The sequence below is a fragment of the Trichoplusia ni genome, unplaced genomic scaffold (genome assembly GCF_003590095.1).
Source record: "Trichoplusia ni isolate ovarian cell line Hi5 unplaced genomic scaffold, tn1 tig00001457, whole genome shotgun sequence".
Taxonomy (NCBI): Eukaryota; Metazoa; Arthropoda; class Insecta; order Lepidoptera; family Noctuidae; genus Trichoplusia; species Trichoplusia ni.
Genome location: NW_020800126.1, coordinates 1 through 27014, shown reverse-complemented (window position 1 = coordinate 27014; position 27014 = coordinate 1). Strand labels below are relative to the sequence as shown.

The window sequence follows — 27014 nt, the reverse complement described above, 5'->3', positions numbered from 1 at the left end:
CATAAAGTCACCAACGTATTAAGATGACCCTTTCATCTTAATACTTTGGTGACTGATATCCCTCTAAATAAGATAGAAATTCGTCAATTTACTTATTTTTACGGTTCTATTTACCTTAGCCCAAAGACAACGTAAGTCATGTTTACAACAAAAATCCGAGTTACATTCGTAGCACGTTCAAAATCAGGCGAACCTATAAGTTATGTGCGACAACGGGGCATCAGTAACCGGGTCACGTCGGCAAACATAGGAAGATGCTCGTAACGTGAGGTCAATAGGAGTGTGCGGCGCGGCGCGTGGTGGCGCAGCGCGGCTGGTGGGCGGCCTCGACACCACCACCGCGCCGGGCTCGTGACGCTCAGACCCAGTACCTCATATTCTGACAGCGGCGTACAACCGGATCTTATATATTTAGGAGTATTATGACACGGCTAATAATTTCAAAGTAGTAATTTTAAAGAAGACATAAGTAGTCGATGTTTACATGATTGTGATATTTGTAGAGTTTGAAGGACGAGCTGTGAGAGAACGTGAACAGCATCGTGTCGCGTATCGCGTTACAAACACAACACGAACGCAGCGAAGAACGCGTAAATTGCTATTGTACACCGCGATTTATAAGTCAGGCACGAAAGTGACCGCGCTTATTGTATTTATTTATGCAAGTAACTACAAATTATCTTATGTTTTGTTTATCTTTATCATAATAAAGCAGTTCTTATCATTATTTGGATTCCCCAGATTGCATGCATACAGCTACAATCTTCATCTCATCATAACAGTAAATCTCACGCGGCAGACTGGACTTCCCGCTAATTAACCCAATAGAAATACCATCCACTAAATTTTAGATAACCGTAGTTAGACAGTGGTGTAATTCAGATTTCCCAAGATAGTAAAACCCCCTTGAACATCTGGTAATCACGTCTAGTTTATAACTATAATTTTTTTTCTTTGTTTCTAACAATTTTACTCCTTAATAAGCCAAAATTTAATTCAAAATTCTAATCTAACCACTTTTTTTCTTTTAAGTCTATATAGGTACATAATTATTTTAATATTTCATGTAATTCTTAATCAATGGAAATACTCACTCTAAGACATTTATTTCATTTCCAACGGAGCGTCGTGAATACGTAAAGGAATTCAATACAAATTAAACGTAAATTTATTGAAGGAGATTTCTCAATTCGAATTTTAAAATATAAATTTAACTAACTTCAGAAAAATCTGCACATAAAAGCGAAAAACACAATATAATTCTGTACTTTTAGTGGTAGGTATATACATATTCTTAGGAAATGTAAATTTATATCAATATTTAACTAATTATGCCAGTGGCTGATGAATGCAGGAATGCATGAAATCAACAAGACGTGTCAATGGAGATGAAGGGCCATAGCAGAGCTTTAACAAGTAAATATTAGAACAAAACTTGTGTCAGTAGAATTGAACGTGACTGGCACACGAAATAACTGTTAACCTTGGATTCATATGAACATGCGTTAGGTAACCGCCGACAAATTAAAATTAGAGGTAATCCGCTGAAACATGAGCCGTAGTCGGCGAGAGTGCAACAGCGAGCGAGCAGCGGAGAGACTGATGCAACCTCCGCGGAGAGCAGACGGTGTTCAGTTTCATGGTCCTGTTTGTACACTGACTCACTTCGCTAAATTGATCACGTTACACTGCTAATGGTATGCGGAAATAATCATAATTTAAATAAAGGTTAAATAGAATTTCATTTACATAGATTGATATAGGTACGTGAACTCATGACCTCTCCTTGAGAAAATCTTACAGACATTTGATTGCCTGTCTGTATTAAAGGAGACTGTCAATTGAAGTACGCATATACTGAATGATAATTAAATATTCTATTTTTAAAAGGAAGTCTTAAAAACTATAGTTATTATTGTAGGTTGAGGTCAGATTTAGCTGGTATCAGATAAAACCAAGTTTGGTGTAATGTTGCTTATATCCGCATATTATTGTGCGACGGAAGGCCGCATCAGATCACTGGGATCATTCAGTACTGCACCAGTAGACCGTGAAATTAGATCATTTCGACCTTTATCTTGATCGTAATTTTAGGATATCTAAAATCAGTTAATCATTTGAAACTATGCCTACAATAATTTCAGCTGTAAATATAATATCGCAATTATGTAGAATTTAATATGGATCGACAATGGCAGAAGTATACAAAATGTATGATGTCATCATGATTCATGCGCATGAGTAGGTGTAGAGGACACAGCCTCCGGAGCGCCTCCTGACGGCTCCCCCTGGACCAGCGCGCAGCTCAACAGACTCACGTAACGTATCGCACGTGCTGGACAGTTCTGCTTATCCGACAATTGTTTACAGCCAGATGGTAACACTTACCGAGAAAACAATTCACGTAACGTTTATTTATGTAAGCTTATACTCGGAACTCAACTCCGATTGTGTTACGCTGTGAGTACAGTCGGTATTTAGGATCTTAAAGAAAAACTTTGGTATCGTATATCGATAAAATATAGATATTTGTGTACGAGAAGTTATCACCGCTGCAGGTGAATATCATCGCATGTTAAGTGCTGGTAGCAGTTCATGATCCGTCGTTCACAAACAAATGCATAAAAGTATTGGTTCTCACAGACATAACAAGGTCCAAGCCTATTGTAACAACTAACTACCTAAGCTCATTAAAACAGAGAGTATCGATCGGCACTCGAGGGTTTCCGGTTCGTCTGCTACCGAGAAATGCACATTAGTGCACATAGATTGATTGAACACACATTTGAAATATCAAAATCTTTTGGTATCTGTTACCTGTTAATTTACAACTGTTAAATTTCGATAAGCGCAACCATACCGCGAAAACGTGTAAATCAAATTACAAAAAAATTCCTAATTTTGTAAGAGTAAGTTAGTTAATAAGCAAGGGTGTAATACACCCACAAAATGTGCCTGACATAGACACATCTGCAGCATTTTCTATGAAAATTGTTCGATTTTGTTCTGTTACTTAAAGAAGTAGATGTGTGGACGCTTCGCACCCACTCAAGTTTCCTGCAATTTGTCTCTTCATCCAATTGACAACACAATTGCGTTGCAACTGCAGCCACCAGCGCGCAGACAATCTTACGATACTTGAAGCCAATTGCTCTACAATTTTGTTTTATTGAACTCTGAATTAAGTTGCCGCGTCGTTGGAAATTCTTATACCTACTGTATAAAGTGTGTTTATTACGAGTTTGTTACTCTTATTAAAAACCTACGAATAATACTATTTTAATTTAAAAAAGCGGTTCAGTAAACTTGTTGGCATGTTTTAAAATCACCTCAGAGATTGCGGAATGTTTCAGTTATTTTTAAATCACGAGGAAGTTACTTTGCTCAACTTCATGGTTCTGTTTTATAAGAAAAAAAACTTTTTTTTTCTTATTTTCCTAGTTTAGTTTATATGATATCCTCAATTAATTTAATCGTGTTTCAACACTGCACGTTTATTGAAAAATAATTTCTTGGTAGAGTTTCAAACGAGGTAAACAGTACGGGCACGTTTGAAGGCACGATGGTTTTCATTCTGCGAGCCTGTTGGCAGAGCTCGGGCGGTGTGACCTCGGCACAACCTCGACTCTCCTCACTTTTTACCTGTTGCCAAGTCGTTTCGTAACCATCTCAACTTAGCGGCGGAAGGCATCGTGGCGCTTCCTGAGATTACGCTCAACAAACTGCTTTGTGGTTATCCGATACATAAATACGCTATAAAAAATATGATGATCACGTTTTAGCATTTAACAAAGTTGATGCGATTCTTACAATTGTTATTGGCTACCTTGCAGTTTAATTATTGCTATTTATAGTACTATATATTCAAGCCTATTACCATCTTAAATTCACGGTCACTTATGCGCTATTCAAATTCGCTTTGATTTGATCTGTATTTACATAGATACCATTTGATGTCATTTGAACAATTTACTTTTTTGATGAAATCTTATCAGACCGTAAATTATAATCATTACTTTGATTATAGGTGAATTACTGTGTTTTTTTTTGGGAGTGTTGTAATAAAGTGTTATTAAATAAGAAAATTACATATATTATACATTAATAAGAAAAATAATATTATTGTATATTGATATGTAATCTAGCAGTGTTGACCGTCATGTACAACCTTTGATTTATCCAGCGGAAGCCGGCTATTACTGAGCATGGTGATACTATATAATCTGGTGAGCCACAGGATATTACCTCCTATTATAATATGCGTATTATGTGTTTATGCATGTTCTTATTGTGGAATCAAGTCTCAGCGAGTATTTATAAATCACGCAAATTCTGTTATAAACATAATGGTGTGTAAATACCGAGCGGCACGCGACCAGCCCGGCCCCGGCGCGGTGGCGCGGTGGCGCGGTGAGCGGGATCATTAACTAATGAAAGTTTCATAATTTGCCATGATTTATATCAGCTTTAGTTATTGAATGCTAGACATATAATTGCGATCTAACGGGATAAGCAGCTGCAATAGCTGTCTGGGCACGTGAACTAAAGGGCAAGGTTTACTTGTCACGGTGACGATCCATGACCGTTTTAAGCAGGTGCATAAATACCTACAGGAGATTCCTTCGACCCGCATTCTCCTTATTCTATATAAGAGATTCAATTCCGAATAACACTTGTAATGTTAAACGTCCTGATTTTCCTGAGTTACCGAACTAACCGTGCCGTAGTGTTATAAAACCAAATCTTTTGTAGGCCTGTCAGGTTAATCCCGTGTATAATTAATGTTTCATAAGTACCAGTCATAAATACACTTCAATACGTCAGACGTATTTATAAGTTGGTAATGGCCTGCATTTATTATATTCGTAATTTTCCCACTGACTGCAATCATATGCATCTGGTAATGAGGTTTTTATAAAATAAACATTGGTAATTTCTAAACATTTGAATATTCGATCTGGCTTACATTCATCCACTTCTGGTCATGGATATTCCATCATTGTGTTAAACAGTGATATCTCAATAGTGACCTCTGGAAGTGGTGATTCACTGACGTCTGATGTCAGGCAGTGAATCAATGTGGAAGTTACCGAGGGAGCACAGACCAGCAGGTTGTAGGTAGGTTACATGCAGACAGCTGCCTTGTGCGATAATAGGCCTGTTTCCACTAAGAATAAATCGGGTGGCTTAGACTTCCTAATGATTAATCATGATATGCAGTAAATGAAAAAATATTATTTTTATTAAAATAATATACGATTAATAATATTTTTGGAAAATAAAATCAGTAAAATTAGGCATTCAACCACGTGACTTCAAACACCAATCAGAGATGAGTGACGTCACGCCTCGCAAAACAATGTTGTAGCTGTCACTTTCAATAGAGTGTCAATCAATTGTCATTTTCGTCCGAAGTGATCAGTTTATTTTATGTGCTTTTAGTTTGTTTTCTTAGCAATTTATTGTTGTTAATTAAGTTGATTGATAGAAAGTTTGTGTCATACATAATGGAATCAGGATTTACCAAAGCACAGTATTTATAATAAGAGGAATGCATTATTTGTTAAAAAATCTCCTTGACTAACATATACAAACTCCAATGTTTCGCGAGGTGTGACGTCATTCAAGAGGCCATGACAGTCTTGGCCTTTTCAAATGTCAATTTGAAATTAATTTTTATAAACGCAAAATAAATACGTAAAACGCATATTTTTATAAAAATATTATATTTTTGGGGTAAAATAGATACTAAACTATAGTTTTAAACATATTTCCAAATTTTGTCAACAGGCCTATTGCTGTAATTTAATTGTACGTGATGTGGGTTTCATTGATTGCCTATTAGCAAACATGCGTAAACCGAGCGGGATTTTTCCATTTCATCATCTTCGTTATACTTCATTAGTGTTTTCCTCTGATCTATAAAGCTGAGTATATGATAGGTACGAATCATTTCAATTTGTACAGATTCGATAACATGGGCTCTCTGAATGATCTGATCTAATCTGATCATCATTGAAGAAGTGTAATTACTTTACTAAATTGGATCTCGCGTAGAAACGGTTACTTTAAACACGATGAAATACTCGTACTTTTCCTTTTTGCGAATTATAAATCAATTCTCTTTAAGTACTTAATTTCAGCGAATACGGTGATTTATATATTTTCTAAACGAAACATTATTTACAGACTGGTTTCTGCTGAACTGAACCAACACTTTCAGCGCCACCGCGGTACTGTAGGTACCACTGTTTTACCAAATCAATGGAAACTGTTTTCATTAAAATGTTCCTACACTTATAACTATTTCATAAAGCCGGAACAGTCTCGTACTAGTGATCGCAACATTCGACAAAATTACAAGCTAATTTTAATTTAACGAGTAGTTTGAGCGACGTTTGAGTTGTGAATGATGTCAGCCGCTGTTCGCTGTTCGGGCCGGAGTCGCGGCTTGTAAACAGTGCAGCACAAACACCAAACATGCCCGTTTGTACCGCGGCTGGTGACTAACCCGATGTGTTGTTGTTTCTGCAGCGACTCACTCTGATTACTGCAAGTTCATACGTTACCAATTTTCCAGTATATGCCTTGGAAGTGATCGTAATTGGATTTTGAGCGGTGAAGTAACTTCCGCGGCTATTAAGGTGAAGGTTGCTTATGATTATTTACCGACGTTTTGATAAACACAAAAAATTTACTGTTAGAAGAGTAGCACCTGGAAAATGGAACACTTGCTGATGATAGAGCTGGCTGTAGAGTAACAGATGTTGTTGTCCGCGATGCGTGAGCCGCGTCCGCTACGTCAGGAATGTGAACTGAGGGAAGTTCACGTACCGCGGAAGTGGTTCAAGGTTAGCCCGAAATGCTTCGCGCACTCAACTGCGGGATAACACGCGCTACATCAGCGCGGCACCATGTGGATACTTCAGACTTGGATTGTACTTAGATAGAGCTCTGTGATATACATAATTGGCAAATATGTAAAAATCATAATGACTTCCTGCTCAAGAATCATAACTCATTGGTTCTCACATCACATTTTACGAAAATAAATTTTACGATTGATAGTGATCAAGCAATTATTTAGTCCATATTATTCGACTAATAAAATCCAAACAAAGCTGAAAAATAAACACTTCATTGAACTTTATCAGAATCCAATTAGGTTCACAAAAGCCCTTATAAAGAGAGCCAAAGGGACTTTGACCTTAATAACGCAGCGATCGATGTCCACGCGATGCGGCCCGCGCCGTAATGAAAACACAATTTCTTGGAAGCCTTTATTACTAAATGACTTTGGTTTCGCTAGCTGTGTACAATATAAAAGTGGAAAATATTAAAATCTTTAAAAAATGCATTATGTTAAGTAAGTTTACGGACCGGTACACACTGAAACATTGAATTAACGAGACATCGATGATAGTGATGAAATACAGACATAATGAAGTAATAAAAAGAAGAGAATAATCAATAATCTCAGTAGTTGAAACTTACAACTATCTTTTAATAAACGATGAATATAAGTGGTTCAGCGTGCACGAGCCTCTGTTAGTTATAATTAAGGAGGAGTATGGCTAACACTTCCGGTAGCAGCGCCTGCGCCGCGCCATAGAGCGGGGACACGCCGCGCCGCCCGGAGCCGGCGGCGACTGCGAACAACACGGGAATGTGATTAATACAGCACCACCATCACCATCATCATCACCTAAGCGGCAGCTGAGTAAATGAGACGGCACTACAAGGTGTACAGCGGCGTCTCTCGTCTCGTCTCATGCATATAAGAGGTGTTGACAGACCCGCACTTAGGTAGTTAGATTGTACGTATTGAAAGTTACATTATGTAACTTACATAGCAGACTCATCATCACACTGTCGATTTTGGACCCTGTAAGGTTTTATCCTACTACTTATACTGAAAAATCTACAACATTATATTATCCTACTACTATTCCCGCAACAAAGTAACACACTTTATTACATATTCCCGGTACATTCGCGGTGCTGTTGCACTTTCTTTTCCAAAGCGTGTGCACTCGTGTTTTTCTCTGCACTTGATTTCGTGGCGTGATACAAATACAACAGCTCCGTAACGTATAATTTTATAACGAGCGCGCACACAACACGCTTACATTTGTTTTTGCAAATGATATACGATGCAAGTGAAGCGATTTATTTATACTAACCAGAGATAAATAATGTACTGCAGGATAATTATTGATTTGAGATTAATGAGTGAGTGAATCAAGACATACAAATATATTTAGGTATCATATTAGCATATGTAAAAATCATAACATCACTGAACACCGGCTAATGATTTCAGCCGAGCTTATGTTATTTTCTACAAGTGACTTCATAACTCACTATCAGACAACAAAGACGGTCTCAATGGCAACACTAATTGTTCAAGTGTAAATGTATTTAGGGTATAATTGGGACACTTAATCTAAAAATAGAGAAGCGAGACGTGTCATAATATATGAGGCATGTTATCAGCGCCGCGTCCTTGAGGGCGCGCGACCCTGACCCGGAGCCGCGCTCCCGACTCCCGGCAATTACCGCGGCGGCCACTTGACATCCACTGACACCATTAACCAACCATCACACATCTGTGTAAGGGTCATGCGCCACTGATTTACTGAATCACGCGGCTTCTCACCTAATTAATGGAATCACGACGCTTCTGATTTGTTGTTATTGTTTTACATCAATCAGGCTGGTTTATTCGGCAATTTATAAAAGCTACTAAACTAACAAATATTTTTACTCATAAAAGCCATTTGGGCTATATTCATGAGTTTATAAATAGTATAAATACCTTACGAACAGCACTGACTGTGCGGTAAACAATTATTATTTTATTCTATTTTATACAATATCAACAACAACTTTGAAATCACAATAGAGCTTCAAACTCTTTGGTAAAGTTTCACAAACAATTAAACCTGGACTGTATCTCTCTTAATATTATTTTACACTAATTCATATTTTATTCCTGATCATAAAATTGTAAAGTTGTTTGTTTTTCTAACGTTGTGTTGTTCTGCCGCAGGTAAGCCGGTGGTTCTCACGGGGCGCTGTTATCGGTATGTATTTAATAATGTATCTGGTAGTTGTATTGGCACACAGTTGGTGTCAGCACAGGGCCATCGGGGTGCCGTGTCACACTGACCGCCCTAGCGGCAGGGGTGATACGTGACAGGGCTGCAGGGTTACAATCCGATAAAACATGAGTATAACAGTATGAGTACTACTCTTCTGCTGTGTAGCATATTCTCGAGGTATTTTGGGCGATTTTCTCGAAATTTGGGCGATTTTTTGAATTTAGCTTGAATCCATTTTCTATATGAAGGAATTGAGTACTATAACCTCCAGTTGTCAGAATTGAAGTGAATTACCACTGCCAAACCAGACAAAAATCGTATTTCACGTCGAGAACTTAACAACTTAGCAGCGAGAACTCTTATCCGTAATGATAAATCCCATTTTCTGCTGTAAGTTTAACAAATCGTAGCCCTAACCCTAAAGGCTATGCGGCTAGTATCGATTCAGGCGAGTGTTCACCCTGCATCGGCGACTGGCGATGTCTTCACAAACAAACACTGTCGCCACTAACTTATTCAAATGAACACAATTGTGGGAACTCATCCATTATTATTGAGTGACGTTAATTAGTTATGATTACAGTGATGTCCGATGTGAAGGTTTTTAATAAGTAACATCATTTACATATCCATTGATTGCCACACGATGTTTTCAGCGCGTTGCGTTGTTGACAGTTTCAAGTTACCTGAACCACTTACATCAGTGTTTTTATTCACTTCACCATCTGCCATATGACGTTATCAAAAAATCAGGACTTTTAACGAGAAATTTCAATAAGTACTATTTTTGAAGATCTCTTTAGGCTTTCTTATGTTTATTTGAAAACCTAATATAACCTGTGGCAGCGCGCGCGACGAGATCAGCGCGGCGCTGTTGTTCTCTGATTGATTACCATTTATTGATCTGATGACTGCTGATGCAGCCGCTCAATAGCCATCAATCCCTTAAAATACATCTTACATTGTTGACAAATGTCATGTTGTTCTTAAATGGTGTGCCGTAATGACTATGACTAAGGATTAGATAAGATCGTTTAGGGCATCCAGTACTTACGCACATCTAGAAGTTGCGTCCGTTTGGTTCCTTGCATTCATTGTGATAATCGTAACCCTTATCTAAACAAGGTATGCGATTAACTACCTGATACTGACACCGTATATTTCATCTGGTATTGGGGCAGGATGTGAGTAGTGTCAGAGACTCACTGACCAAAATAAACCGCCGTGCAATCGCGTGTAAGCATTTGGTAGGTGCAGGGCTTGTACTAAGGACAAGTATATCGGGATGGAACAACCTGGGTACCCTTATATTGACTACCATCTATACCTACAATAAATCTGTCAGCGCGCGTATCGTAAAGCAGAGTTTTGTGAATACTTCTCAAAGTTTACAATATTTTGGGAGGTGTATACAAGGCGCGTATCTTTGAAGTGCCGCCACCTGCTGGGGTGCTCCAGTAATGCACACCAACTTTACAGTGTTTATATTCTCGGAACAGCAGAGTAAAGCTGTAAATATTTTTTGTGTAAGTTTAACATACTCTCTATCTAGCCTACCGGGAAAAGTTTGTTTAATCTTACACTACTTAGTTACATATTTAGGTTTTAGTAATACCACTTTTACCCTAATTCTACAAATAATTCGACCTCAACAGTCAATTATCACTAGACTACGGTGAGAGTGCGACAGTTAGAGCTGTGTATATCGATAAGTGCTGTAATGCTTACCACGATGGTCCTGGTGCGTTCCTGGTAGCCGGAGCCGCAGCTCACGGAGCACTTGCTCCAGTCGCCCCACGCGCTCACCTGGCAGTCGCCCGGCCGCGGCCCGCCCGCCAGGCTGGGACCTGCGACCACAGAGTACTCTTCACATCACCACTAATATATAGCACCTACTCAGCATTGGCGTAATTAGAAATCTTTTCCAAAGAGAATATGTATAATTATGACCACTTTCTGTTACTACACATGGACTATAAAAGTGATAATAAAAAAGCAGAAATATGCCAAAAATCCGATACTCCTAGATATGTTTCAAGTTTTTGAGGTTCATGAGCAAAACAACTTACAAATCATAATATAAATTGTCCACGTTGAAATAAAATGTTTTGCCAGTTGGTCCTTAGAGAATTCAGTGTTAGCTGGTCTTGCATAAAACGATGACGTGCTCGTCATGGCAACAGAATATTTGTGGACCCATCAGAGCAGCATGAGGTGTCCTTTGGGACTCGAGACTACATAGTAACCGGTAACGAGGTGACGTGGTGGCGTCGTGATGAAGTATAAATATGATGGCGTGGGTGTCACTCCGCTCAGATATCGAGAATAATTTGTTTCCTCAAATAGAAAGTGTATTTATATATGAGGACCGATATATCTTTGTTTTATTTTCTATTAATAGAATATTGTCCATACCGTTAATGCTGTTCGGTTCCTGCGCTCCGAAGCCGACGCTGAGCTGCGGCAGGTTGTTGCTTAGCGCTGGTGACGCCTGCTGCGGTACGCCACCGGGTGGTCCACCACCTAGATAAACAAAACCATATTGAATTTACTACCACTACATAAATAAAATTATCTCTAGTCTTGTTAAGTATACAACTTAAGAACAAAATCATAAATAAATCATTTTTGGGAGAAACAATTTGTACTGCAAAACATATTTGATGATGTAATGCTTGATAAATCCAAACACAATATCTATCTGTGCCTGCAAAATAAATGAATAAATTGTAAATAAAGAGCTATCAAAGCACCTTGGCCTTGGTGACAAAATAACATAAAACACCAACGGTATCACTGCATCCTATTATATTTACATTAAATCCACAAAATTGTCAAACACTTTGATTACAGCGACAGTACTTAGGCGCCAAGTGCGTGAGAACTAGTGGATCTTGTGGAGAGTAGTGTTGAGGTGTGTGCGGTTTGAGGTTTGAGCACGGGGCAGTATGCGAGCCCTATCGAGATTATTGAAATTTGTGTTTAGGTTTGAAATCAATTTAATACCAAACGATTAATCGGAAATTTAACTAATTAAGAAAAATGGAAAAAGAAACGGTCTAAAGATAAAGCAGATATAGAAAATAAGTATCCCGAGAGTATCAAATATTTCGTCCATGACATTCCAGCAGTACACTACAATAATGTTTTACTGTCTTCGACACGCTATCAATATGTTTACACTGCCGAGGTACACTGCGCTTACAAACGTTGTTTCCTGTTCCGCCATCACTGCACGAGGAGCCGCCGGTAGATTATACTTTACTGCCTTTTCGACTTTATTTCACAAAAACTAGGCGCGTCTCTACTTCTCACCATTTCGTGTCTACAATGAGTAAATACAATTACTCATAGTAGACATTAGTTTTGCTAAAAGAGGAGGAAAAAGAGGTCTCATAGATCTTCGTATCATCTGATCTTGTCTTTTGTGTTTTAAATAACACCAACCTTGTTTCCAATTTAGACGAATGTCTAAAGCATTTAAAAGCGTTTAACTTTGAGATATAAAACCACGACAAAGGCGAACGCCTTGTAAACTTGTATCGCTTCAGAATGACATAATCGACAAATGGATCTAGTCTGTCCCACACTAACCCAAAACTAGTGTTGTTTGCGGCCGGCGTACAAATGTATCTGGTTCACGGTCAAGATGACGTCACACATGACGCGGCGTGACGTCACCGCCGGGCGGTCTTCGCAGATTAGAGGGCTCGTTGGAGCGGACACGTGTAATGCGTGGACACACAGCTTTGAGACATCTAATGAAGGTAGCCTTGTCACGTAAGTCGTTAATCCAGACTGTCCAAACGTGCCGCGCTTCGGAATTACTGCAGCTTCAAAGTATTATAGGGCTAAACATTATAAGCCATAAACTTAATAACTCATGAGCCCGAGTGTAGGTGTCCGCACTTAAATTTTACCCTTTGGCTTCAAATTCTTTAACTAAAACACTTTGTATTTTAATTTGTGAATTAAAATATTTTCTTTGCAAAAGATGTCGGAACCAGCAGAAAGGGGATCATCATCATACATGATCATCCTGTGAACCGTCAAACTCTGCCTAAATTTAAGTTTAAAAACCCAGGACCATGAGCAGCAGGACTAGTAGGAGCGGGGAGCACCTGGCGGCGTGAGTCAGCGTGTGGCGACTGGCGCGCGGCCAGCCAGCGCCGGCTCCGTCCATTCACTAATTACATGTTAAACGAGGGCTTTTAAAATGTTCCGACATCGGTCCATTGATACACAAATCTGTCTTGTATGAATGATATATCTATATGTATATCAAATATTTAAGTGCTGTTAAAGTTTATACGACTATTGTCAATTCGTTGAGTGTATTCTGATGAACAACAATAATGTATGCTCCAGCTCTTGTTGGCACATTTGAGGATATTTTGCATTTGAAGTAGCTCCAAATTAAAGCAAAATAATTCGGATCCGTGCGGAATTTAACTAAGAATTCCTTAATGAAGATGAGGACACTTCACGCCCTCATAAGCCATGCGTCGTGCAAGTCGTCGCTGGCTTGTACCACTTGCAAGTGCAATGAACAAAGACGATTGTATTCGGAAGCATGTCAATAACATAACGGTTAAAGAGAAACGACACCTTCGAATAACCATGTTGTAAACTTTGGAAATTAACTGCAATGTCAATGTAGAAATAATGGCGATTATTACCAGACGGCTTTCAACATTAAAAAGAGTAGTTTTTATATTCAATGCCAGCGGACGGAAAATTCTCGCGTTGTTTGTAAAACATCCAAGTCTTTGTGTTAAAGGAAGAATACAAGCTTGTCGTTCCTAAAACAATCGTGATCGGAATAATATGGTTTACGTTACGATGTGGTCGTAAACAACCGAGTTTATTGTTAAAAAAATACCAACATAATAAAGAAACTGAAGTTTGATGAAAAATAATTCCTATTAAGAAACATCAAAAGCTTCAAGAAATCGTAAGCTCTGATTTACTTTTTATTAACCAAACAAACCCAAATGGTGGAATTTCAATGATACGGTAGTAATATTAGCGAAACCCTAAACAATAACTACGTTACTTAATGGAATATGAAGAACAGTCGATACTTTCTTTTGCGGCCGGAGAATAGTATATTTTATGTTATAGCAGAGCGGCCACTTCCGATGAGCGTCTCCATCAATAAATTCCTGTTTTATGGGTGATGGCGCTCGATGGCGCATTTTGATAGTCCGGTGACGTCACGAGGGTTCGTGGTATGACGTCAGTTCCGCGGTCACCACGAAGCCCACTGCGCTACATACCGTGGTCATGGCCTAGTTTGGATGTCAGCTACCAGGGCAACAGCGACGCGAACTGTACAGGCTGGTGGGTTGTTTGTACTGTTTATTGAATACATATTTTGACCAAAGACGGCAGTGAGGTAACTTGCCATTTAGGAATGTCAAAACGTGCCAATAAATCAAATTTGTTTTACCGTTTTTCCAAGAGTCTATTCTCTAATAGGAATTACTACTAAAATAACATATATTACGTGATGATGCAAGCAATATACTTTTTAGGCTCCCAAAGATGAACCCCTTATAACCAAGACTTCAAAAGGTCTAAAATAAAACCGACGCTTACCCTAAATAATAAAGGTTAATGGACAATGGTTTCGTAGACGAGTGACCTTAATTTCCTGCGCCAAATAAAAGTCAGGAATTATTCTGTCCCAGATCTCGATTAATGGCTGAGATGCCTTAGCACTTAATGCGATAACCTCACCATACGACGCACACGACACCGGCTTACTGACAGAAAACTGTAGGAGATACAATGATATTTGAAACACAGTTTAGTTACATGATTACATAAAACGCATCTTAAGACTGCAAAACAATGAAGAAACATCATTTGGAATGAGCCAAAATATTTTAAAGAGAGCTCGATGATGAAATGCTGATTGGTTGCGGCAGACGAAGGATGCTACTTAGTGACTGACTGCTAGATCTTAAAACCAAAAATGTTTTGCGGACTTGCAATGAAGTTTTCAATAGCGCTTAGCAGTTACAGAATATGAACAAGACTTGTAATTATTCTTGCCACTTACTTTATTAAACCGAATCATGACAAGTTTGGTGAGTAACAGATCTGTAGGTTCAACAGCACTTGCCCTTCGTGTAGTCGTTGTGAAACGTGTCGTGTGCATAATGAGGGCTAATGGAGTCGCGGGCGCCGCCATGTATGAACTAAGTACATCTGAGGACGCCCGGCGCGGATCATTAATGAGAGACCGCGTTTTAATGGCGTGAGTTGATCTCACACCTTTAGGGCAAGCAATCATGTTGACTTGAGTTGACATAAAATTAGGTAACATGCAAACTGGGTTCCAAATATCGATTAAGTGCCAATTATTTTTACATTATATTAAAATAATGAATGATTAGAATAAACCGTCAAGTTCTATCATGATTTCCGTGACACGGTCGCAACCGCGATGAGGCCAGCCCTTACAGTTATATGACACGGTTCATAAATAGTTATCCCGCTAGGTGGCGCGGGGCGCGTCCGGACAATCAGCAAGTCTTATTTATGCTGATTGGCTAATCCTTTTACTGTGGTGGAAAGTCACAGCTACAAGACTCCAGATAATTTATGTCGAAGTACACAATACTTGTGCACAACATTGTTTTAAAGTAATATTACTTGTTGAATGTATGTATAGTGTAACGCCTTCAAGGCGAGACTGATTACTGGGTAGGTTTTATCATCGCCATGTAAATATAGGTTTACGACCTGAAGTATAACATAATCCTGTATTAAATATCAATCACGACAACGCACCTCTGTATAACATGTCTAGCTTCTGGACGAGGTCTTGTATTATATTTTTAGACAGAGCCAAACTAAATATTAAAATAACGTAGATTATATACAAATACATGTCATATAATATAGTGATCGACAAAGCTTGATCTAAACAATAATTGCTTTTTGATTATTCTTACCTTCTTGAATGTTTTGGTCTCGGCTAGACTAAAAGGTCAATCTATAGAGCAGATCTGCCGCAACGTGATTTAGCAACTGTGGCTAAAGTAATCGGTACCGTGTGGTAACCAGCATTACCGCCGACGAGCCATCATCTTCTTACCACCATTTGGATGGGTTATAATCATAGTTTAATTCACGACGGTGATGAAATTAATGATGTTGTAAACATTCGTATAAGAATCATTTGGTATTGTGTATATAGTCACATAACGTACCCATTATGTGAAGTAGGTACACGGTTGTTCCTGTTGTAAAACTGCTGTCAGATACACTAAACTGTCAGAGAGCATGTCGCGTCCAGCTGTAAGAGAGCCAGGTGAGTAGAGAAGTACTGACCGAGTAAGACGCTGCAGGTGTTGGTGCAGTCCTCCTGCGTGAGGAAGTTGTTCTGGTTGCCGCGGCAGCCGCCGTACGGGAAGGGCACGCACATGCCCTTGGCCGCCATGAAGCTCCAGCGCTGGTACTGGCCGCGACACGGGCCCGGGTCCGCCTCCTCCATGCACACGCCTGACATAACACAACACATGTCAATAGGGACAAATCATGGAGCATTAGAAATGTTAGTTAATATCACATAACGACGCTTCCACAGCAAACATTCTGGTGGGATGCACAGCCAGTGACGCATATGACTTACACTTTACCTAATCTTTTGCATCGATATCATTTGCATCTTGTTTTGTAAACCAACATGTATTAACTGCAGGTGACGACTCAGATATTATATTAAACTATATTTCCACAGTCTAAATTAAAAATAACTATGACAAACGAGTGTTTTCTGAGTTTATTGGCCTTTGCGAAGCTTTCTAGTAATAGAAGCACACGCAGAGTCGAGAGTCGAGAGTACGTGGTACATACACGATGGTACATATATTTATGACAAGCAATAATTCTTGTAGATAACCTTGCGCTGATATATACTTACGTTATTTTTATTTGCGCGCATATTTCGCGCAGTCCGCGGGCGCTACGTACAGGTTTCATGGAAATGTTGCCGCGATCGGTTTCGTAAACAAGTGCAGGCGAGTGGTACCTCACCTCTCAGAGGTTATTACTGATCGTTGCACACTATAATTGAACTTGAACGAAGGTCGTCAGGCATAGCTTTACAATTTTTAAAGTTGGTAAAGATTAAAACGGATGGCTCACTTTTTTAGGAAAAAACAATAAATGCGTTTCTTTTAGTTCAAGACGAAAACGCTAGCTATGGTGACATAGGAAATGAACTTTTTCAATTGAGGAACATACTTACAGACATTAAAATAAGCGAAAGCCTTTGGAACATTATACCTGATGCTTGTTAATCTTTGTGTCGTGGAGGTTTTACAAATTTTCAAGTTGATGAATAAGACATCATGCCCGTCCTGCAAAGAGCTCGATCTGTGTCACGTCGCGCTTTTTGATATCACTACTCGACTACCCGTGCAGTGACATAGTGGCCTCCAGCAGGCCCGCTGGCGCGCGGCCGCCACCAGCAGCAGGCGCGTGACATAGTGAAGCGTGCATATCGTACGTTTGGCGGTGAGCATGTCGAGCTGGCAGCTGTCCCGCTCCCGGCAGGCGCGCTGCTGCAGCAGCTGGCGGCGCGCGGCGCAGGCCCGCTGGCGCGCGGCCGCCGCCAGCAGCAGGCGCGTGACATAGTGAAGCGTGCATATCGTACGTTTGGCGGTGAGCATGTCGAGCTGGCAGCTGTCCCGCTCCCGGCAGGCGCGCTGCTGCAGCAGCTGGCGGCGCGCGGCGCAGGCCCGCTGGCGCGCGGCCGCCGCCAGCAGCAGGCGCGTGACATAGTGAAGCGTGCATATCGTACGTTTGGCGGTGAGCATGTCGAGCTGGCAGCTGTCCCGCTCCCGGCAGGCGCGCTGCTGCAGCAGCTGGCGGCGCGCGGCGCAGGCCCGCTGGCGCGCGGCCGCCGCCAGCAGCAGGCGCGTGACATAGTGAAGCGTGCATATCGTACGTTTGGCGGTGAGCATGTCGAGCTGGCAGCTGTCCCGCTCCCGGCAGGCGCGCTGCTGCAGCAGCTGGCGGCGCGCGGCGCAGGCCCGCTGGCGCGCGGCCGCCGCCAGCAGCAGGCGCGTGACATAGTGAAGCGTGCATATCGTACGTTTGGCGGTGAGCATGTCGAGCTGGCAGCTGTCCCGCTCCCGGCAGGCGCGCTGCTGCAGCAGCTGGCGGCGCGCGGCGCAGGCCCGCTGGCGCGCGGCCGCCGCCAGCAGCAGGCGCGTGACATAGTGAAGCGTGCATATCGTACGTTTGGCGGTGAGCATGTCGAGCTGGCAGCTGTCCCGCTCCCGGCAGGCGCGCTGCTGCAGCAGCTGGCGGCGCGCGGCGCAGGCCCGCTGGCGCGCGGCCGCCGCCAGCAGCAGGCGCGTGACATAGTGAAGCGTGCATATCGTACGTTTGGCGGTGAGCATGTCGAGCTGGCAGCTGTCCCGCTCCCGGCAGGCGCGCTGCTGCAGCAGCTGGCGGCGCGCGGCGCAGGCCCGCTGGCGCGCGGCCGCCGCCAGCAGCAGGCGCGTGACATAGTGAAGCGTGCATATCGTACGTTTGGCGGTGAGCATGTCGAGCTGGCAGCTGTCCCGCTCCCGGCAGGCGCGCTGCTGCAGCAGCTGGCGGCGCGCGGCGCAGGCCCGCTGGCGCGCGGCCGCCGCCAGCAGCAGGCGCGTGACATAGTGAAGCGTGCATATCGTACGTTTGGCGGTGAGCATGTCGAGCTGGCAGCTGTCCCGCTCCCGGCAGGCGCGCTGCTGCAGCAGCTGGCGGCGCGCGGCGCAGGCCCGCTGGCGCGCGGCCGCCGCCAGCAGCAGGCGCGTGACATAGTGAAGCGTGCATATCGTACGTTTGGCGGTGAGCATGTCGAGCTGGCAGCTGTCCCGCTCCCGGCAGGCGCGCTGCTGCAGCAGCTGGCGGCGCGCGGCGCAGGCCCGCTGGCGCGCGGCCGCCACCAGCAGCAGGCGCGTGCGCAGCGCCACTCCCGCGCCGCAGGACGCCGAGCAGGGCGACCAGGCCGACCACTCCGTCGTGGGGCACTCCGGGTCCGGGACCTCCACGTCTTCCTCGCGACACTCCGGCTCCATGCACTTTTCGTTCTCCTCTGGACATTGGAACCAAAATAATAAACTCAATCACTTTAAAATAAAGAAAATAGACCTTAGTGTCATAAGCAACAGTAACATCTAGTGGCGAATAAGACAAATGGCCTTTGTATTCGTGACGAACAACTGTAAAAACAAATGGTATTGTTTCTTCGTTTTTTGCTCAGTTTGCGCAGTATCGCGGTCTTTCAGTTTTTTTTTTAATGTATTTCAAGTATTTTAATGATACTTTCGATACTGCTAATTAGGAAGCGGTTACTAGAACTAGTGAGTCCATTAATTTGTTTGTTACCGTTTCGGTATTTTGTAGAAAGTATTTTGGTACTTTTTTAATTGATGGTTTTAAAATCTGTCTAGTATTTTTCTTAGCCGTTGTATTGTTCTCTGAAATCACAGTCACGAAGTTGTTCTTATTAATTTATAAATTGTTAATCGTAATATATTTATGGATGACGACCAAATTTCACATTCCACTTGGCTAAAGATTGACGAAATCATTTTTTTCGGTTTTATTTCAATTTGCCCATCACTTCGTTAGTTACAGTTAGTCCAATGATGTGTGTAGCGTAAATCTCGGACGATCTACGGCCGATGAACGTACTCGACCTTGTGGCGGCATTCCAGTGCGTCCTGACTGCCCGACACTTAACTCGACTAGTCCACATCTAAGCCCACAGACGTACAACTAGTGCACATTATATTATTACTTCGGAAAAGAGTTCTAGAGTATGTGAGGGGAATTGCGTTTGTATATCGGTCTTACAGTGTTGTTGTATATTTTTTCCTAAGGAGTTTTATAGCGGGCTTGTGCCCAAATAATCCACTTTAACCTATATACGTTGAATTCAACTCAGTGCACGATTCCAAAAAGACATGGGATATGGAGAAGAAACGGGACGGAAATCCATAGGTTCAATTGGTCTAAAGAAATCGAATGACCTGCTTCGAAACAATTACAATTTAAAAGAGCGTTTAGGGTAGAAATTGTTGCAATGATTCTTCTTTGATCAATTTATGATTCCGTGTTCTTATTTAAAAATACAATAATAGCACTTTCTAAGTGTGGTTCTGTTTAAATACCTTAAATAAGAAAATAAATACGTACAGAGTAAAGGTCTACCTTAACAGTATTGGTCTATCGCATTATTGGATTGGTAGAATTCTAGCCGGCAAGGCAATAACATTGTTAGGCTTAAAGATTGTATCGGCTAAGTGCTAAGTTGCAGTTTGTTCGGTCCATTTGCTTACGGGAATAGTTAACTTTAGTTCTAGTGTTTATTTGTAGAAAATACTTGAACCCATTTAAACAGGAGAGGTAATGAGAAAGTTTTAGTTCTGGAAAGAGTGGAAGAGATTTGAATGTAAGTTGTCGATACCTTGCATATAAGCGTTATCGTAAGTAAGATTAAACGTCATTAAATAAAGGGTGAAGCACTTCAGTACTTTTGGCCGGTAAAAGTCAAACTTCTTCGCAAAACTAAGGTGCTAGAAGTAAATGTATCATAGGAGCCAGACGATTCTTTTGTGTTTTTACTAGTAGTTCCCCAAAACGGCAAATCCCGAAGTTCAAATATTCTCTATATTTATGAACTCATCTTGGAAACGAATCAAGCAATTATTGTTGCGCCAACGCAGTCCCCCGCTCAATTCCTTCATTTAGGAGCATCCTTTACCTACATTATTAAGTGGCTTCATTTTCCTTGTGAATTCTTATAATACCGAAGATTTTTGCCGGCGTATTATAATTTCGTTTTCTTGGTATTGATTAACAAGAATTTTGTCTTCGAGAACTTGCGTCGTTTTTACCTTGTATTTTGACGAAATATTCATTAAATTCGAATCCATTAAACTTATTTTAATACTGACCCGTGTTATTATTTCTGTCATCTTTAAGACTAGATTTTGAAACAAGAAAATGCTGTAAAATCGATTGTATAAGAAACTGGTATCTATCAAAACTGATGCATTTATTATGCGTGTTCATATTACAGACGTTTATGCTTAGCATAATATAGAAGTCATTATGCGAGCGATTTCGATTAGATCATCTTTAGTAGCGTAGAAATGCAAAAGGACACCCAATAATCTTTCTTAAATTATGACTTTGGCTTGCTTTTTTTGGATGACTGAGTTGCTTTAAAATATTTATTTTTTAATATCATATTTAGTTTTCAACTTTTGTTTCATAAAAAAATTGTTTTCCAAATTAGACTTGGCTATGAGTAAAATAATTTTTAAGATAGGTTCTTTATGGAATGTTAAAACAATAAGAGGTATTTTACAGTAAATTGAGTAAACGCTTATTATCTTTATGACTCGACACATATTTTATATTTATATACATCATCCCGTTCATAATGAGTCATAGTTTTGCTTATTTATCATACTCGAACATGCCGTCGGTTCAATGACTTTCAAAACGGTCTTGTCTAGTGAAAGCTAGCCTTTGTTATTATAATAACAAATTGAGAATAATGTTGACCTTGTTTCTTGTAAGATCGCGTACTACTTAGTTTTTGTACAGAAAAAAAACGCAACATTTTTGCCAGGTTATTTTTTGCTAATTCTTAATACTACATCCATTAGATTTAATTACAAGAATATTCTCGAACACAAAGTTTGCCAGTGACTCGTAACTCAAATGGTCATCATTGCTCATTGTCACAAAGCATGATACGCGGACAATGACAACATTTGTTTTATCTCTTCAGGAAAGTTCAGAGCGAAGGGAAATTTTCAAGCATCAAGTCTCCGTACGGACTTGACGACTAGTCGAGCGATGTGTCCGACTTACCTTGCAAGGCAACCGCAGGCAAGCAAATAAAAACTTGAATCGCGTTTGTAACATGACTCATTCGATTTAGAGTACCGCAACTGTATCAAAATGTTTTAACTAAATTAAACATTGCATGTTTAAAGGTTATATAGATATCATCGGTCCATTTGGATATTAAATAATTAATTATTCCATATATTCCATCACAAAAACCTTTCAAGTGAGAAGCCACTGCGTAGGTGTCTGCGTATATCGTGCATGTAATATTTTTCAGTTCCCTGTCGATAATATTTGGTAATGTCCTTCAGACGAAGTAGACTCATTCGTTTAACTTTACTCATATTATTGAGTTCGTTCTCATGTCTGAACGTTTTCCCAATGGGAAATGTTCATAATATTCTATACTACTTTAATCACATCGTTTAGGGTCATATGGAAAGTAATACCTTATATTTTCACCAGTGCCATTTCGTTTGCTAAACGAGGATGTTCTTTTTAGCTAAATGTGAGTTTTTAACTTTTAATTTTAACTTGTACTTCGATTGTTAAATAAGACTTTTAAATACAAAGTGTTTTCAATGTTCTTGTTTTATGTACGGAACTGGAATCGTCTAAGTGTTGTTTATGTGTGTGTTGTCGCGGGATTTGTCGAGTAAACTCACTTGTTGCTTTGCCAATAATGCCACCATCAGCCGTGTCCATCTAACCAGTCTGCTCCTCAATTACGTTACATTAACCGCAAGCCTGATGAGATGTAACCACACTCATCAATCAGACCAACCCGGTGGATCGTGTTTGTTGGACTTACCTCAAGTCTCTGTAGCTTTGGTCCTCCGCTTTCCGCACTCAGCCCACTTCAATCGCCTGTTTCAACTTGCCGAATGTTGCTGAAATGCATTCGCCCTCGCTCGAACTATTGATCCACCCACGGACTTGTCACGACCAATTCGCCGTATTTAATCTTCAGGCGTTGTCCGCAAATCTAATCTTAGATCCCGAAGTTCCAAATTCTGTCCTTGGATTTACTCAACTTTTCATTCCTTTTCTAATTCTCAAACACAATTAGGTCTACGTGCTTTGACTGTAACAAGCTTAATAAAATAAAATTTATTTATCTTCTTTGGAATTATATTTCCGGCATTTTCAACTGACTTATATGGTTACTGGCTGTAACTACTTGTGCCATTGCCAATACTGGAAAGCATTTTAACGAGATTTTAATGTTTTTCGCTTGCAAAATTTATTGCCCTTTGCGCCAAGAGTGGTATCTTCAGGGATTTACTACTGAACGCAATTTGCCGGCACTGTGTATTTCTAGCAAGTAAAATGCGGGGATTTCATTGCTTTTTTTAAACTTTATGCAGTTTGTGGAAACAAAAAATTCTGTTTGACTCAACTTCGAACTTAAGTCTGCAAAACGAATATAAAATGAACTTAAAACAAACTTCCTAGACGTCACGCATATATTTATTTAGATGTCATAACTAAATTTATTAAAGTGTTTTTTTAATATAAAATATTTAAAAAAGTTTTCTTTACTTAGAAGTTTCTTCGTTCTTGAGTGGAGCGATTTTAACCATATATTTAAGATTTTTTGCTAGTTTCACATAAAATTAAAATCCAAGATCAATAGTAGAAATACATGAAACAAAACTGTATGAGCAAATAGTTTATTTTTAGAACATTTGCGGTCCAGTGTCTCGTGCAGATCCCGTCTCGGAAACATGAGGGAAATTCTGTAAACATAGCACGTGCCGACATCCATCCAACTTATATTATAAAACCTTTGAAAACCAGATATGTTAAAGGTACTTACTTTTTTCAGAGCCTTATAAAAACCTGAACGAGGTTTGCTTTATCGTAATCCCTTGTCCAATAATGCAATAAAAATGTTCAGAGATGTTCAGATATCGAGATATCGTATATTTCCTACCCAAAACGGTCTTAAAAAATAGTAAACCTGGGAACCTGATTTTTATAAATGTATTTGAAATTATCAAATCGTTCTCAAAATTTTCTCAAAGTTTATGCACGTAACTTTCGCGGATAAGGTAAAGAGGTGTTACACAATGCGAAATAAGAATATGTTCACCAGGGTCCGTTGATATCTCCTGTTTAAAACTAAAAGGTTCCACAACAAGCCGTCATAACATACTTTAGATATTACGTTCACGAGATGAAGCCAAGCTTTTCTGCATGAATAGCTTTGTTAGGTACTTAGTATACTCTCGCCCGCTCAGATTGCGTTGCCAAGGTACCTAGAAACATTTTGATAGAGGTATTGTTGCAGTTGAGGAAGCGAGATGGCAAATACGACAGCTAAGAGCTGTGTCTCTTTCCCGCTTGTTTAAAAAGTGGTAGGTTCTCAAAGGTGCATTGCATATTGTGACCGCCGCCGGAGAAATGACTTTGAATCATAATACTTGATGCCTATCAGTTGCGGTTTGACATAATGGCTAAAGCAATAACAACAAACTACCAACATAATATATTTGTTATTGTTCGTTATCTTGACTCGAATCGATATTTTTAATTAACTTCGTTACGTTTGATTATTGTATAAATTTAGTTCTGGCCGGATGGTTGAGTGGTTGAGTATCGTACTATCGTATCGTCGTTAATCGGCTAAAACAATAGTTGTGGTTAAACCTTAATACTACCCTTTCGAGGAACGTTCTGCCTTCGTTGTACCTGAAATAGCATAATCTTATATCAACGATTTCTCTGAATCTATTATACTTACATATTTTAAACAAAGGGACGACGTTTCCCGAGTAACATGCAAAACAATGCAGCAAAAATATTTGACCTCAACAGATATAAAACATATTTTTGCTCTCAGTTTGCATTGAAACTGGTCAGGAACACGAAAACCGTTACTTGACCATCAAATTATCGAACGGTTTAAATACAAAACATGTTTCATATGAATGGACTAAAAAAACATAGCTGTCGTCTTAAAATATGTCATTAATTACAATTGTCGCAGACACTACTTACAGCACTTGAGTACCAGCCCACGTCAACTAACCGCACTGCCCTTAATACTAGTGAAAGTGATCTTAATTTGATCAGTTTGTTTATATTGTATGATCAATGCCTGTACCACGAGATCGCGACGCACGACTGTCGCGTTCGCAAAGGCGGGACAGCGCTCTACATTTCTCGTAGTCCTCTCGTTTACACGATGGTAACAGTCCTGTTTTTTAATTCCATAGTAAGGGTTGTATTTGTGGAGAAGCGAAGGTTGGACCTTGTGTAATCGAATGAGAGTCAACAGACTTACCCTTAAGGGTGTTGAGATAGAAACTGGTAAATACTACGCTTAGGGTTGTTAAGTCGAGTACTCAGAAACACTTCGTTTCCCTTTGTCGTTTATAAGGGATTTTCTAATTCTATTTTCAATTATTTGCATGTATACCTAGTAACTTCATCTGTTAAATTAGATTAATTAGACATGTAATAAAAGATGCAAGCTGTGTTAATTAATTGATAAGTATACTCGTAATTATAATTATCGTTTCTCGTCTAATTTAGATTAGAATATCCTTTTTAAGGGTTCTGCATCCAAAGCTAAAAACGGAAAAGCTTTCATGACATTGAAAGCAGACAGTATTTCTGTCAATCATCAATATTGTAATTAAAATCGAGGTTAAGCTTGGTTGATACGGGCTTGCATTTGAAGATAGACCAATATTTTGGAAATAGTTTTGGACTTCGGATTCTGGATTCCGACTTTTTTATTTGTACAAGTTACCCGTATAACGTTAAAACAGAGGATACCTCTTGATTTATTAACAAAACCTTAAAATTTAAACTTACGTGTCTGACATATATTTATAGTTTGTAGAAACAGTTTAGTTTGGCCATAATGGCATAAATCCCTAAATCTTTGACCCAAATTCAGATTGTTCATTTTCAGTCTATTTTTAATGACCAGTAAGCTTTAAGCTTGGAGTTTGTAATAATGATAGTGTACTTGTGTAGGTAGATTTTCCATCCTTACATATTATAAACAAAGTCCCTCGCCGCGTCTGTCTGTCTGTCTGTCTGTCTGTCTGTTCGCGATAAACTAGAAAAAGTACTGAACGGATTTTATGCGGTTTTCAACGATTGATAGAGCAATTCTTGAGGAAGGTTTTAGTGTATAATAAGTTTAGGTTTTGTGTAAACTGACGATATTACAGCGATATTAGTTAAACATGTCGGAAAAAATTAAGCCATTCGAGAGCTTTCATCGAGAACGCTGCCAAAACCTTTTGAGTTACAACAAAACAATGTATGGCGGGTTTGTACCTCTTTAATAGATCTACAAAAAAGTCCGCGGTGGTATATGTCTATCTTCCAAGGATAACCCACAATAACCATTTTTATGTGTTTTCTTAATACAGTAAAATTATTGGTTACTTACGAACCTCTTTTTAACAATACAGTATTAATCCTTATCCAATAAATAAGTTAGATATATTATGCATGTAATATAGAACAAATTGCCTTTTACACTACGCCAGAAATGTTAATAGGTAATGAGTTATCGTAATATGAAAATCTCCGCGCGAGAAATTAAAAATCGATGAAACGTAGCGAAGATATCGTTGGCATCTATATACTAATTGTACTATATATATACTAATTACTATGTATATACTATGTATGTACTATGTATATACTAATTGTTTGTTTGATTGTTTGTTTGAACGCGCTAATCTCAGGAACTACTGGTTCAAATTGGAAAAATATTTTTGTGTTGAATATACCATTAATCGTGACAGGTTTTAGGCTATATATCATCACGCTGCGACCAATAGGAGCGAAGAAAAAGTCATAACTTATTTCTTCTAACCACGCAGACGAAGTCGCGGGCAACAGCTAGTTTATAGTATAAATGAAACGAGTGTGTGTGGGTGTGTGCGATATACAGCGTATGATCAGAATGAGGTAAACGTGATATTTGTATTTATACATTTATACATGCATAGAGTTTTAATGTAGGCGTTGCTTGGGTTATTTTTGTAGAGTTGTTTCAAGGAA

At 39.8% G+C, this 27014-nt stretch overlaps 1 protein-coding gene across 1 annotated transcript; it reads right to left on the bottom strand.

Annotated features, from left to right (window-relative positions):
* Positions 1-7266: 7266 nt before the first annotated feature.
* On the bottom strand, positions 7267-22685 carry LOC113507311. The gene is made up of 6 exons (XM_026890176.1): positions 22646-22685; positions 17629-19206; positions 16449-16619; positions 11520-11627; positions 10833-10951; positions 7267-7649 (listed from the first exon to the last, which is right to left on the bottom strand). Exons 1-6 carry the CDS (start codon positions 22683-22685, stop codon positions 7575-7577), a joined length of 2091 nt encoding a protein of 696 aa, XP_026745977.1. The 3' UTR covers positions 7267-7574.
* Positions 22686-27014: the final 4329 nt, after the last annotated feature.